Source organism: Ursus arctos, unplaced genomic scaffold, assembly GCF_023065955.2.
Source record: "Ursus arctos isolate Adak ecotype North America unplaced genomic scaffold, UrsArc2.0 scaffold_16, whole genome shotgun sequence".
NCBI classification, from domain to species: Eukaryota; Metazoa; Chordata; class Mammalia; order Carnivora; family Ursidae; genus Ursus; species Ursus arctos.
In genome coordinates, this window is record NW_026622830.1 from 46,549,442 (window position 1) to 46,563,520 (window position 14,079).

Consider the following 14,079-nt stretch of genomic DNA (forward strand, 5'->3'; position numbering starts at 1 on the left):
TTGGGCTGAGAAATCCAAAAGATCAATCGGCACAAATGCTCTACCTTACCTTTATTCTACCCTTCAGACAAAGCAGCCAAAATGCCAGGGGAGAGTTGCATGACTAATTAATATTAAATTACTAGTGCTACTGCCAATATTCTTACTAATCATTAACACTTATTTGAGTATTTGCTTTGTTAAGTAATTTACATGTGCTATCATCATTAATATTTGTAACTACCCCAAGAAATGGGTACTGTTATTTCCATTTAAAGATGAGGAAACTGTAGGTTAACATTTTCCTGAATAGTTGGTGGAGGGAGTCCTATCTGGGCACCACCTGAAACAGTGTCCTGAGCATTCCAGAATTTTGGTAGGAAGTGTAGAGGACAAAAATATTGTTCTTTCCAAGATCCCAGCTATCTCTATCTGTTAGAGACTTGATGTGTTTGTTTTGCATTTCTGTACACAGTCCACATGTAGAAAGAGTACCCTATTGGCACTCTGTCTTTATCCTCCCACATCTTATCTTTCTGTGCACACTAGCTCCAAATGCAGCACCTATGCCCCTTTATCTCTGGCTGCCTTCTCTGCCATCAAGCCACCCCAGGCCAGTGGTTCCAGGGAGTTAATGCCTCCTACAAGATTTCTGCAGCCAATAACTGGTGCTATTGCATAAATTCCCCCCTCTCTCTCCCTTCAGGTAGATGTGGTGTATGTGCATGTGTGTGTGTGTTTGTGTGTGTGTAAGAAAGAGAAAGAGTTGTGAGTATGAGTGTGTGTGTGTAAGAAAGAGAAAGAGTTGTGAGTATGAGTGTGCGTGTGTGTGTGTGTGTATTTTATAATGCCCCTAGAGTTCTCCAGTGGTATTAAACCACAAGGCTTTTTCCTCAATTCCTGGGGATGAGATCTTTTTCTCCCCTACTGGATATGAATGAGGACAGATGTGACCCAGCTGGCAGCCCTCTGAGACCACATGGAGGAAGTAGAGTGAAGAGATGAAATTGGTGACATTGTTTGAAATCCTGAATCAAGCTGTTGGCTGTGTGTGTGTGTGTGTGTGTGTGTGTGTGTGTGTGTGTGTTCATTCCCTACTGCTAATATGACACCTATGGAAAGGAAGTCCCTTAACATAGCATTCCCAGTTTCTCCCCACGCTCAATCATTTCTCTCCTGGTGGAATTATTCTGATTGGTCTATCTGGGATGAATAAAGTAGTTATCATACCCCGGTCCTCCTCCTTCCCACATGGGCACATATTTTCCTTGGTAACTCCCAAGCGAGGAAGTCCTCTGTGAAGAGACCTGCTCTGGTCCAATTTTGCTTATGTTAAGTGTGTAAATCTAGAGTTTGGTATTAGACCGTTCATTTTCCTGAAAAAATAACACACATCTCCCAACTTAGTCCTTATCAGTAACAAAGATCCCCATCTTTTAAAATTACTTGTATTATTTGTCCTTGTTCGACACTTTAAGCAAGGAAAGGGTTACTCCTTATCGGGCCCCTCAAAGAAGGCATTGTAGGCCATACTTGCAAACAGCTTTTGTCTGATCAGGTAATTGACCTATAGCCTTTTCCCTCCTCCTCCTCCTCATCTTCTACTTACTCTACAGTCTGAAGATTCCTACTTTAAATGAGGCTGGGGTTTAAGTTCTGCTATCATGCAGGTATAGGCTATAAGGTCAGGAATTATCCACATTGCCTCATTAGAATCCCCAAACTGCCCTAGTCCAGAGTACTTTCAGATTATATTATTATGAACTGAAGAATTTGGCAAAAAGCGGAATCATAAACATTAAGAGTGTTAAGATAAGAGCATTAAGATAATAGTTTGACAAACATTTATTTTCTATATTGAGAATTACTGCTTATTGCACGATTCTTTCATGTATAGTGATTGCAGGTGCGTTCTCCAGGACACCTAGCCATCGGTGCAGTTTTTGTTCAGAATTTTGTACTTTTCAAACCAGGGAAGAACAAACACTGAGTAGAAGCACACAATTTGCTAAAAAACAAAAACAATATTTTAAAAAGGTCGACATGCAAAGTGAAAATTTTAAAGGAGCAAGAAGAGGACATAACACGTGTAGTTGGGGAAAATGACACCACCTCACCATGCCTCCAATCCAAATATAATTTGATGTTTATTTTTATTTCAATCACTTGATGGTATTACTGAGATCATCCCCTCAAATGTCCTTCTGTTTATGGTGATAATTGGAGACTAGAAATAGGATGCATCCTGCCATACTCACAATAGGAATTAGTGATTCTTTTTTCCTCTTTATTTTTACTCATGCATCATTAACTTCACACGTTCCCTTACATGGCCTCTGCTGGCATCCATCCATCCATCCATCCATCCATCCATCTATCAATCCATCCAACCATCCATTCATTCATCATCCATCCATTCATCACCCATCATCCATCCATTGTCCATCCACCCATTATCCATCCATCCATCCATCCATCCATCCATCCATCCATCCATCGTCATCCATCCACTTGGACTCACCCATCACCATCCATCCTTCCTTCCCTACACTTTTGTCTGTTCATCCACTGATCCATCACACCCTCTCCCTCCTTCCTTTGTCCCCATTCTCCCTCAAGATTTTGCTTTTCTTTCTCACTTCACTCTTGTCCCATAATGAAAAATTAATAAACATAATTTCTTAGTTTGCTTTTGTTTTCTTGCTCTTCATTTGAAAGCCCAGGGTTGAGGGGTGGGAGGCTTAAACACTTACATTTCTCCTAAAATAGAAATCAGAACACCAATTTCATCAGTTCAATCACTAACATCAAGAAGATCCTCTAATTTTACTCTATTGTTATATTCAATTATTCAGCCACCTTGGCTTGCCCTGTCTGGACCTCTTTTACCTCCCATAATTCTTTCAACAACAAAGGAACAACACCTGCCAGGCAGGATCTTGGTCACTTTTACCTTCATGTTTCCTCTTTGAGCAAGCTGGTGTTATCTATGCATTCTCTTCAAGCAGGCTTGAATATACCCCCAGTAACTCTACCCTACCTCATCCTAAAACCACCGAAAACCCCAGTGAGTTCTTTCTGAATTAATGTATATTCACCCCATACCTTGTAAAGCTCCCCTTCCTGAAAGGAGCAGTTAGTAGTCTCAAGCTTTTGACAGGTGGTCCGCCGCATTTCCATGTTCACACGATACTCCATATGGTCAGTAATCTGTGGGGAGCAAGTGGCAAGGAGATAAAAGGATTTCTCCTTTCTCTGTAGCTTCTGGTGTCAAGAAATCCTTTTCATGGTGCCCAAGATCAAGGACTCTTTCCTGTACAAATTGGTGGGCTTCTAACCTTTCTATCTGACTTCTATCCTTTTGCCATTCAAGGAGAATCTCCAGAAGCCAGTCACTGGGCAAAGACACCCCTTGGACAACTCAAATGATACTAATTGTTTTGGGCAAGGATCTGTAAACTGTCTGTAAAGAGCCTGATAGTCAATCTTTTAGGCTTTGCAGTCCATGCATTCTCAGTTGCAAGTACTCAACTCTGCTGTCATAGCTCAAAAGCAGCCTTGGATGATGTGTACATGCATGGCATGGCTGGGCAGCAATTAAACTCTTTACAAAAATAGGCAGCAGGCATATTTGTCTCCTGGGGTATAATCTGTTGACCCCTGGTCTTAGGTATCATTTAGGTAACTTCATCCATGCCAGTGAATTTATGTTTCTCTTAAAATTCTCACTTGAAACTAAATGAGGCTGAATTTCACTTGTATGGGCATCCCCTTTGGACTGTCCCCTTTGGAGAGGCATGGCTAGGAGAGGGGCCTGCACTGACCTGCTTCTGGACCCTCAGGATGCGCACAATCCGGAAATTGTATTTGTCATCACTCTTCTTGTTGAAGTCATCGGTCACATACTCCATGGTGGCTGTCACAAAGGGCTCTGATGCAGGAACTTCTTTGACACTCAGAAAGGTTTTCCTTCTTTCTTGGTAAGTGAGGACCATCAGGGCCACCAGGATGGCCAGCAGGAGTTGTGGGGCCTGCCAGAGTCTGGCCATTGTCCCTCAGCTGGGGAGGAATAGGAAGACCCCACTCCTTACCCTCCAGGGCCCAGCAGGATCCCACTGACCTTCCTTGCCTGGCCAGATTTAAATGGTCAGTGGTGGACACCCACTGCCCTCCTCTTCCTCCCTCTCCATCTGTAGCTGGACCTGGTGGTTGAGCAGGAACACTCTGCCATGGTTGGCAAGTTCAGTCCACTTCCTCTTCTTCTTTTTGCATATGTTCATCTCTCACACACATACACTTATGCAAATACTCATCTCTTCTCTTTTGGGGGGCTTCTGTCTTAGCAACACACACCCTCCTGCTGCCCCAGCATTATCTGGGTCGAAGCCAGGCCAGGGGCTTCTATCTACTGAACCCACTTCAGCCAGCACTGTGGGTGGTCTGGAGTGACAGGAAGCAATGGAGACATGGGGGATGCTGGATCACAGGGCAGTGGAGCACAAACAGGTCAGCCAAGTGAATACCACATCCTCCCTGTCCTTTGACTTTCCCGTGGACTCTTCTTATCACCCTTTCCCTCTTCCCTGCCTGGCCAGGATATCACTTTTCCCTCAGGCCCAAACCTTGGTCTCTTCCTGTGTGTTAATACTTCTTTTCTTTTTAAAAAAGATTTTATTTATTTATTTTTGAGAGAGAGAGAGAGAGAAGGAGAACACGAGTGAGGGGAGGGGCAGAGGGACAAGCAGACTCCCCGCTAAGCAGGGAACCTGATGTGGGCGGGGCTCCATTCCAGGACCCTGAGATCATGACCTGAGCCAAAGTCAGATGCTTAACCTACTAATCCACCCAGACTACCCTTGTGTTAATAATTCTTAAATTTGGGAGATGCATGGCCCCCCTTGGAGAAGCCAATGCTCCCCAGAAAACAGAGGATGTACCCCATATGGGCAGCAGACTCCATGTATGGTTGAAGTCACGACACGACTTTATATTCACTTTCCACTGTCCTGCTGAATGGACTCAACTGTGCTATTTGTCTCCTGTAACCTTTCAAGCCACTCTCAGACAATACATATGGTCTCAATCCAGTAATCAAGAACCAGTCTCTCCAGATGGTCAGAACTTGGAATGTGTTGTAAAGCTGTACTTCTCCCTCCTGGAGGCCTGCCTATGGGGAGGAGTGATAGCTCCTTTTTCGTTTTCCCCATCTGTTCTATTTGCCCCATCTTACCATCTTACCTCAGGACCCTTCTGGTATGGGGACCAGGAGAAGAAGAAGGGGTGGCGGTACTGAGAAGTCCCTACTTGGCTCCAGCTGCAGTGCTCCTGGACTTGTCAGGAATTGTGCAGTATACTGTTCTGTGAGTCCCTTCCTGGCTCTGCCCCAGCCTCCACTGCTAGTAACCTCTCCTCCACAGCTCTCTTAGAAGTTGTGTTAGTTTGCTAGGGCTGCTTTTGAGTTACCATCAACACTGGCTTAAAACAACATACATTTATTATCTCACAGTTCTGGAGATTACAAATCCTAAAATTAAGGTGTTGGCAGGGTTGCATTCCTTCTGGAGGCTCTGGAGAAGAACTCATTTCTCTCCTTTTCCAGCTTGTAGAGGCCACCTTCATGCCTTAGCCTGTAGCCCCTTTCCCATCTTCAAAGCCAGCAGTGCAGAATCTTCAAATATCTCATCTGACCTCTGATTCTTCTGCCACCTGTCCTTCTCTGACTCTCTACCTCCCTCTCACAAGCACCCTTGTGATTATGTTCAGCCCACCCAGATAATTGAGGATGATTTCTCTACCTCAAGGGCCTTAACTTAATCACACCTGCAAATCCCCTTTGCTTTGTGGAGGCAGCCTATTCAGATTCCAAGGGTTGGACAGGGACATTTTGGGAGACATTATTCTGACTGTCATAGCAGCATAATGCTCTGTCTTCTAGCTGGTTGCTTGCCCAGTGGGAATCCCCTGATTTCTCTTGGCTAAGGTGTGTGGTGGGCCTTCCCACTTCAGCTCTCTCTGCTCAGACCAGTTCCAGCCCAGCCCCTTCTTGGGTTCCCAGCTGGAAAGCATTGAGTCAGTCTCAGCTTGTAGCTTTGGTGAGGTTCATATAGGAGCCCCCCTTGCTTAAAACTTTCCCTCTGCTCTCCAACTTCTGACTGTTTTGTCTCCTCAATATCTGTGGGTCTTCGCCTACTGTGAGAAATTTCACATTCTTCCTTGGCACCTCATTTTGAAATCCGTTTCAATTAAAAAGTCCATTTGAGCATTCAGTAACATCTACATAAAATATTGCATATAACTTTAGAGGGGTTATAGATCCCCAAATTATACCCACAGTCATGGGCTCTGAATGAAGAACCCCTTTTCCACACTCAAAGGTACTAAGAATTTGGCCACATTCAATGCTTCCATAGAGGGGACCCTAATACATCTGCCTTCATGCCAGGTCCTTATTTTGAGATCTGATCTTATATTTCTTTTTTTAATTTTTTTTTATTTTAATGTTTTTTTTATTATATTATGTTAGTCACCATACAGTACATCCCCGGTTTCCGATGTAAAGTTCGATAATTCATTAGTTGCATATAACACCCAGTGCACCATGCAATACGTGCCCTCCTTACTACCCATCACCAGTCTATCCCATTCCCCCACCCTCCTCCCCTCTGAAGCCCTCAGTTTGTTTCTCATAGTCCATCGTCTCTCATGCTTCATTCCCCCTTCTGATTACCCCCCTTTCTTTATCCCTTTCTTCCCCTACCAATCTTCCTAGTTCTTATGTTCCATAGATGAGAGAAATCATATGATAATTGTCTTTCTCTGCTTGACTTATTTCACTTAGCAGATCCTATATTTCTACCTGGTTGCTGCAAATTTCTTTGACAGTCCCACTGTATACTGAAACTCCTCAAACCCAGGACCAGGGTTTTTACTCCCTTCACACTGCACTTGTGGGAGTACCAGATACTGTCCCTTGGAAGTCTCAAAGGCAGCCACCAAAGCCAATCCAGTCCTCATTCATTATTTCCAGTCCACCTCCTGCCATGGATCATTTATGGGTAACATGGAGCAATGAGTTTATTGCCATGAGACAATGCATTTATGGGTATACTTCTCTAGCACATTTATCTTATTAAAAAACAAACAAACAAACAAACAAACAAAAAAACATTCTTCCTGGCAGCCGGCTTTCCACATCCCACTGGCAGTTGGTTTGGAGGCTAAGATTAAAAGTGGAGGGAGGATCACTGCCTGCTGTCAGAAAGTCTTCCGCTCAACCTTGAACAGGACACTTAGTTTCAGGTTTACATGGATTTGCTTAATGTGCCTCCTGCCACAGGCTTGGATGTGCTCTGTTAGAAGATGTTATCTGACCACCACACTGTCACCTCAGATCGATGGACACGTTGAGGAAGATTTGTTTCTAAAACTCACACACGCTCCAACTCTAATGATTTTGTAAGTTCTCTGGCCATGTCAACCTTAAAAATAAAATTGCCAGTTATCTTACTGGCAAAGTGAGTTTATTTGGGGATAGCAGAGGAGTCATAATTCAAGACATATACACTATGGTGAACCATAAGAAAGTCCTAAGAGACAAAAAAGGTCAGCTTTTATTAGGTTTTAAGTGGAAATCAGGGACGGTTATTTTGAACAAATTATCATATGATTGTATGTACTGTATGGTGACTAACATAATATTATAAAAAATATTATTATTAAAAAAAAAAGATCTTCTCTAGAGAGCATCACTGATCACAAGTCAGGATTTTCCCCTTTTAGTGCTTTTGTCCCTTGTGGACAGGAAGGCCCTGTCCTGGCTGTCATGTCCCATGTTGGAGGGAAAGTACACTAATTGAAAACTACTCAGGCCACATGTGAGCAACAAGGAAGGGTAGGAGGGAGGACTCTCAGGCCTTTTCCACCTACAGTCTGTATCTTATCAAGGTGGTAGGCATTGGAGATCATCTCCAAGCATTGAAACAACCTCGCCCTCTTTGGTGTATCACTTCTGCAGACATTTGACAGGCAACAGGTACGAAGAATTTCAAGAATAATTATGTAAAGCAAAATTAGAAGTAATATGATAAATCCAGTTTGTATGATGATTCTAAGCCAGGAGCTCAAACCTGAAGGTTTGAGCCAGTTAAATAGATCAAAAGACAATGGAGTGTGAGGAGAAATTTGTCATGACCTGGGTGCTTGTTCTCTGATCTTGTATAACTGAATTTCTACTTCTCTAGAGGCGTTTATCCATGTACAAAGGATGGAATTCACTACTGCATAAATGCCTCCTTGTTCAGTAAGTAGATAATCAAGGGCCATGTGATTGTCCATAACTACTGTAGCCAACGAGTCAAGTGCTCATCACTGGGCTGCTATTGCTTTGGCTGTGGGATTGGCCAGCTCTCCTAATATTAGGGAGAGATTTCTGGTCATGTGTTGATTGGCATACGAGAAAGATTCTCCCTATGGAGGCAAATCTGGAGTCATGTATGCCTCCTGGAAGTTTTTGTTGAAGGTGGCTATGGAGACTCAATGGCAGGGCAAATGGGAAGCTTCTGATTTGTTATGGACGCTGATATTAAATGTCCCTATAAGCATTGACCCCAGCTATTTAAACATTCATACACCCATGGGAAATGCTGTCTACTGCAAACAAAAATGAAACCAGTTAAGGCACAAAAAACTCCAGCTTAAGTTTGGTTATTGGTATATTCATTAACTGGAATTTCTTGATTGGCCCTTTCAAGTCATGGGTTGGGGGAGTTTGGGATAATATTTGTGAGAAGCCATCCCTTCTAAAGGAGTCTTTTCTAAAAACCTCACAAAGAGGTGTAAACAACTTCTAAACTTTTGGCAGAGGTTTAAATATCTAGGATGCTGCCCCCAGAATTCTCAGCCTTATAAGTAATCATAGCAAATGGAGGAAGTCCTTTTAAATAAGGATCATTGTCTGACAGCAAATCTGAAAAGACAAGGCAACAAAGAGTGATTGTAGCCTGGTCTTGAGGAGTTAAGATGGTGTCTGTACAGAACGGAAATAGAATGGTTGTTCTTGTACTGGCCTTTTCAGCTGGCTGCACAGGCACTTTTGTTGCTTAATGTACTGGGGTATAGACATGTTGGATCATTCCACAGGAAGAAATATAGTGTATATTATGGTCCAGCACATACCTACGTATATAAAACCATATAAGTAACTGAAATAAAAGTTTAATGAACTGATGTGTATTTCCTGTTTTCAGTATAGGCCATGCATGCACTCCATTTTATACCGTATGGAATTATTTTTAAGTTTATATATAGATCATAAATAAGTCTATAATACATCATCTATAAATTATAGATAAAACTGAAGATATATTATCCATTTATTTATGTAGATACAAATAATATGCATATTTTCTATTTAAATAGATGTTAATCATAACTCAGCAACAGTCTGAAAAACAAAAAGTCACAGTAAATCCTTCTACAGTTGGTACAAGGCTATCGTGAAAGTTCCATGGCTTCTCATCTTCCAAAGGAGTGTCAGCTGCTTTGTCCACATTCTTTCAGCTTCAATGCAGTTTGTGCAGAGTTAATTTATGCATATTACTTTAAGTGTGCTGACATTTTCTTTTGATTTATTTTGTGTTCTCAGTTCTTCCAACCTTTTTTTTTAATTAATTAATTAATTTGAGAGAGTGAGAGAGATCACAGAAGGATAGGGAGAAGCACATTTGATGCTGACCAGGGAGCCTGACTTGAGGCTCGATCCCAGGACACTGAGATCAGGACCGAGCTGAAGGCAGACACCCAGCTGACTGAGCCACCCAGTCTCCAACCTTTTACACATAATCTTTGCTCTGCTGATCTTGGCTGCTTTCTTTCATGTGTCGGGGGCCTCAGCTGGGTTCACTTGGTTCTGTTATACATGGCCTTTCATGCTTCAGCAGGGTAACGTAGGCATGTCCCACAGTGGTGACAGGCTTCCAAGAGAAAGAGAGGATGTGCTCTAGATCCTTAGGACTTAGGCTTGGAATTGGTTCACGGACACTTCGGTCACATTCCATGGAATAGGATAATAGACCCCACCTCTAAGTGGGAAGAACTGTAAAGTCGCCTTTGCAAAAGGCATGGATATAGCGAGGCTTAAAGGACTGTAACCATTTCGTCAATCTAGCACAGAGTATTAATCCCAAATAAAACTATACTTTCCTATTCTTTTTTTTTTAAGATTTTATTTATTTATTTGACAGAGAGACAGCCAGTGAGAGAGGGAACACAGCAGGGGGAGTGGGAGAGGAAGAAGCAGGCTCCCAGCAGAGGAGCCTGATATGGGGCTCCATCCCAGGACCCTGGGATCACGCCCTGAGCCGAAGGCAGGCGCTTAACGACTGAGCCACCCAGGTGCCCCTATACTTTCCTATTCTTAAAATGATAATCATACCTGCTGTTCAAGACTATTATCTGTTCACTACTTCTCTCCTAAAAGATGAACTCTTTAGACCTATTTTTTTTAAAACTGCTCTTCTGTTCCCCCCAAGATGAGCATGGTAGGATGATTTTATTTCTTCCTTCCCCCATATTTACTCCTTGAGTTTGAGGTTCATTTATTGCCCAAGGGAGCTCAATTATTCCAACACCCTTTGTTGAAAAGAGTGATTTTCTACCTTGAATTGCCTCTTACATCAATGTAAAAAGCGAGTAGGCTCTCAATGGTTATATTTCTTTTTTTTTTTTAATTTCTTTTTTAAGTTTATTTTTATTTTTTGGGCTCTCTACATCCAACACGGGGCTTGAACTCATGACCCCGAGGTCAAGAGTTGCATGCTCTTCTGACGGAGGCAGCCAGGTGCCCCTCAATGGTTATATTTGTTGACTATTCTGTTCTATGTATTTATCTACCACTTTGCAAGAACCATACTCTAGCTCTATAGGATTTTGGGATAGGTTCCGTGGGATTTTCACAACATGATGCATGTAATCATACAATGTTTCTAGGCGTACGTATAATCATGCTATATGTGAGTAAGGAGAGCATATAGTTAGGTCATACTTTTATTCATTTTGACAATCTCTTTTAATTTAGATCACTTACATTTCATGTAATTATCGGTATGTTTGAATTTAACCTACTATTTTAGTATTTGTTTTTGTTTGCTACTTCTTTTCTAATTTTCTGATTTTGCTAATATTTCCTACCTTTCTATTCATTTCAAAAGTGCTTACCTTTACTTCCTGGAATGTTCTGTAATAGTTGCTTTAAACTCCTTGATATTGCATTCTTTCAGCATTGGTGTCTTGTTTTTTAATTGAAGTGTAGTTGCCGCACAATGTTACATTAATTTCAGGTGTACAAAGAGTGATTCAATAAGTTTACATGTTACACTGTGCTCACCACCAGTGTAGCTACCATCTATCACCGTACAATGTTATTAAAATACCATAGATTCCCTACGCTGCGCCTTTCATCCCCATGACTTATACTTCCATAACTGGAAGCCTGCACCTCCCACTCCCCCATCAGCCATTTCACCCATCCCCCTATCCTCCCCACCATGGCAACTGCCAGTTTGTTCTCTCTATTTATGGCTCTGTTTCTGCTTTTTGTTTCTTTGTTTGTTTTGTTTTTCAGATTCTACATATAAGTGAAATCATATAATATTCGTCTTTCTCTGACTTATTTCACTTACCATAATACCCCCCAGGTCTATCTGCGTTGTTGTAAATGGCAAGATCCCATTCTTTTTTTATGGCTGGGCAATATTCCATTTTATATATATTACATCTTCTTTATCCATTCATCTTTTAATGACACTTGGGTTGCTTCCTTATGTTGGCTACTGTGAAAAAGGCTACAATAAACAGAGGGGTGCATATATTTTTTTGAATTTGGTGTTTTTGCTTTCTTTGGATAAATACCCAGTAGTGGAATTACAGGATCATATGGTATTCCTATATTTAATTTTTTGAAGAACATCCATACTATATCCAGTGTGGGTGCATCTATTTACATTCCCACCAACAGTGCACAAGGTTTCTTTTTTCTCCATATCCTTACCAACACCTGTTATTTCTTGTATTTTTAATTCTAATTTTTGAGTCTGTTAATTGTTTTTTTTTTCCCCATGAGAACTGAAATTTTCTTGGTTATTCATATGCTGAGTAGTTTTGGATTATATCCTGGGCATTTTGAAAGTTATGCTGTGAGACTCTGTCTCTTGTTTAAATCATATGGGGTTAGGGTTAGGGTTAGTCCACAATAGCTAAATCGTGGAAGGAGCTGACATGCCCTTCCACAAGTGACTGGATTAAGAAGATGTGGTCCATATATACAATGGACTATTACTCAGCTATCAAAAAGAATGATTTCTCAACATTTGCTGCAACATGGACGGCACTGGAGGAGATAATGCTAAGTGAAATAAGTCAAGCAGAGAAAGACAACTATCATATGATTTCTCTCATTTATGGAACATAAGAACTATGAAGATCGGTAGGAGAAGAAAGGGATAAAGAAAGGGGGGGTAATCAGAATGGGGAATGAAGCATGAGAGACTATGGACTCTGAGAAACAAACTGAGGGCTTCAGAGGGGAGGGGGTGGGGGAATGGGATAGACCGGTGATGGGTAGTAAGGAGGGCACGTATTGCATGGTGCACTGGGTGTTATACGCAACTAATGAATCATTGAACTTCACATCAAAAACCAGGGATGTACTGCATGGTGACTAACATAACAAAATAAAAAAATATTATTATAAAAAGTAAATAAATCCTATGGGGAATGTTGTTTTTTTTTTTCTTCCCCAAGCAGGCAATTAACCCTGTTGGGTCCAGGCTGCAAATTCTGACTGGCCTCCTGTGGGTTGTGGTCTCAGTCAGTTCTGTGTCAAAGCAAGCCTCTGCAGTGCTGTTTGGATGTGTGTTGAGTGTGGGTCTTCCAGTGTCCATTCTGGCTGGGTGATACTCTATCCCTTCATTCAGTTCTACAAGTCATTGCTGTGCTGTTAAGGATTAAACCCACTTGGTGCAATTCAGGGTTCCTGCTTCTGAGATCCTCACTCCCCACTATTTCTCCAGTACTGTCTGGTTCCCTGGACCTACCCTACCCTACTTCACCATGCAGGCCCATGTCTACACCCAGTTCTGGGGTCACATAGCAGGACAGAAAAAAGGAAAAAAGCAACAGGGATTTGTCCAACTTTCTTGGACCCACAGCTGCTCTGATCAGAGGAGGCCCCTCTTCTGAAGCATTTTATGTATCTCTAGGATCCCCTGCCACTGCTGTTGTTTTCTCTGCTTCCACCACAGGAATGCCCCAGGGGCCAGGGCATCAGAGAGCAGAGACTAGAAAACTCGGAGACAATTCCCACTGTCTGTCTCATGAGTTCCTTGCCTGCTCCTTGAGCAGGACTTCCCAGAGCTCTCTCTTCATGCCCAGGTGCCCTCTTCTGAGTTCCTGGCTTCTTGAGACCCAGGCTGGGGGACACCAGAGGAAAAGCAATGATAAACCTTCCCTGTTCTTTGGTATTTCAAATTCTTTTGTCTTTCTGCTACTACTTATGGTTCAGAGTCTCTGGGTGGCTGTTCCATGCATTCTGTCCAGGTTTTAGAATTGATTCTTTGGTAAAGTCAGGGTGTCATGTGTTGACCCTGTCTTACCTGGAGCCAGAACATTCTCCTCTCAATATTTTAAAAGCCACTTTTCCACTAAACACTCTATATCCAAGGAACATCTGTCCTAGGACTTCAGGCTTGTCCCTTCTTCTGGTAATTGACTACCTTGAAGAGAGCATAGAGGACCCTTCTTTTCCTTTCCCTTTGGGAAGGCCTTTGGAAAACAACAACAACAACAAAAACAAAAACAACAAAAACTCCCAGAATTCTGGCTTCCCTTGGGGACCCAATTCTTCCCTTGTCTCTAGCCATGTTTGTAGGAAGAACTGAGCCCACCCCTATCAGGGATGGTCTCCTATGGAATCAGGCTGATCAGTGCAGGCCATGGCCCTATCTATACACAGGCAGGGACAGGCACACCTTCCCCAACTCCAGCCAATGGCGGAGCATCAGCTGTGTGCTGGCCTTCCTAGAACATGGAGCCATTTCCCTCTTT

General features: G+C 42.3%; 1 protein-coding gene across 1 annotated transcript; it reads right to left on the bottom strand.

Moving 5' to 3' along the window:
* Positions 1-1,903: 1,903 nt before the first annotated feature.
* On the bottom strand, positions 1,904-4,028 carry CST11 (cystatin 11). The gene is made up of 3 exons (XM_026487489.2): positions 3,804-4,028; positions 3,085-3,189; positions 1,904-1,987 (listed from the first exon to the last, which is right to left on the bottom strand). Exons 1-3 carry the CDS (start codon positions 4,026-4,028, stop codon positions 1,904-1,906), a joined length of 414 nt encoding a protein of 137 aa, XP_026343274.2.
* Positions 4,029-14,079: the final 10,051 nt, after the last annotated feature.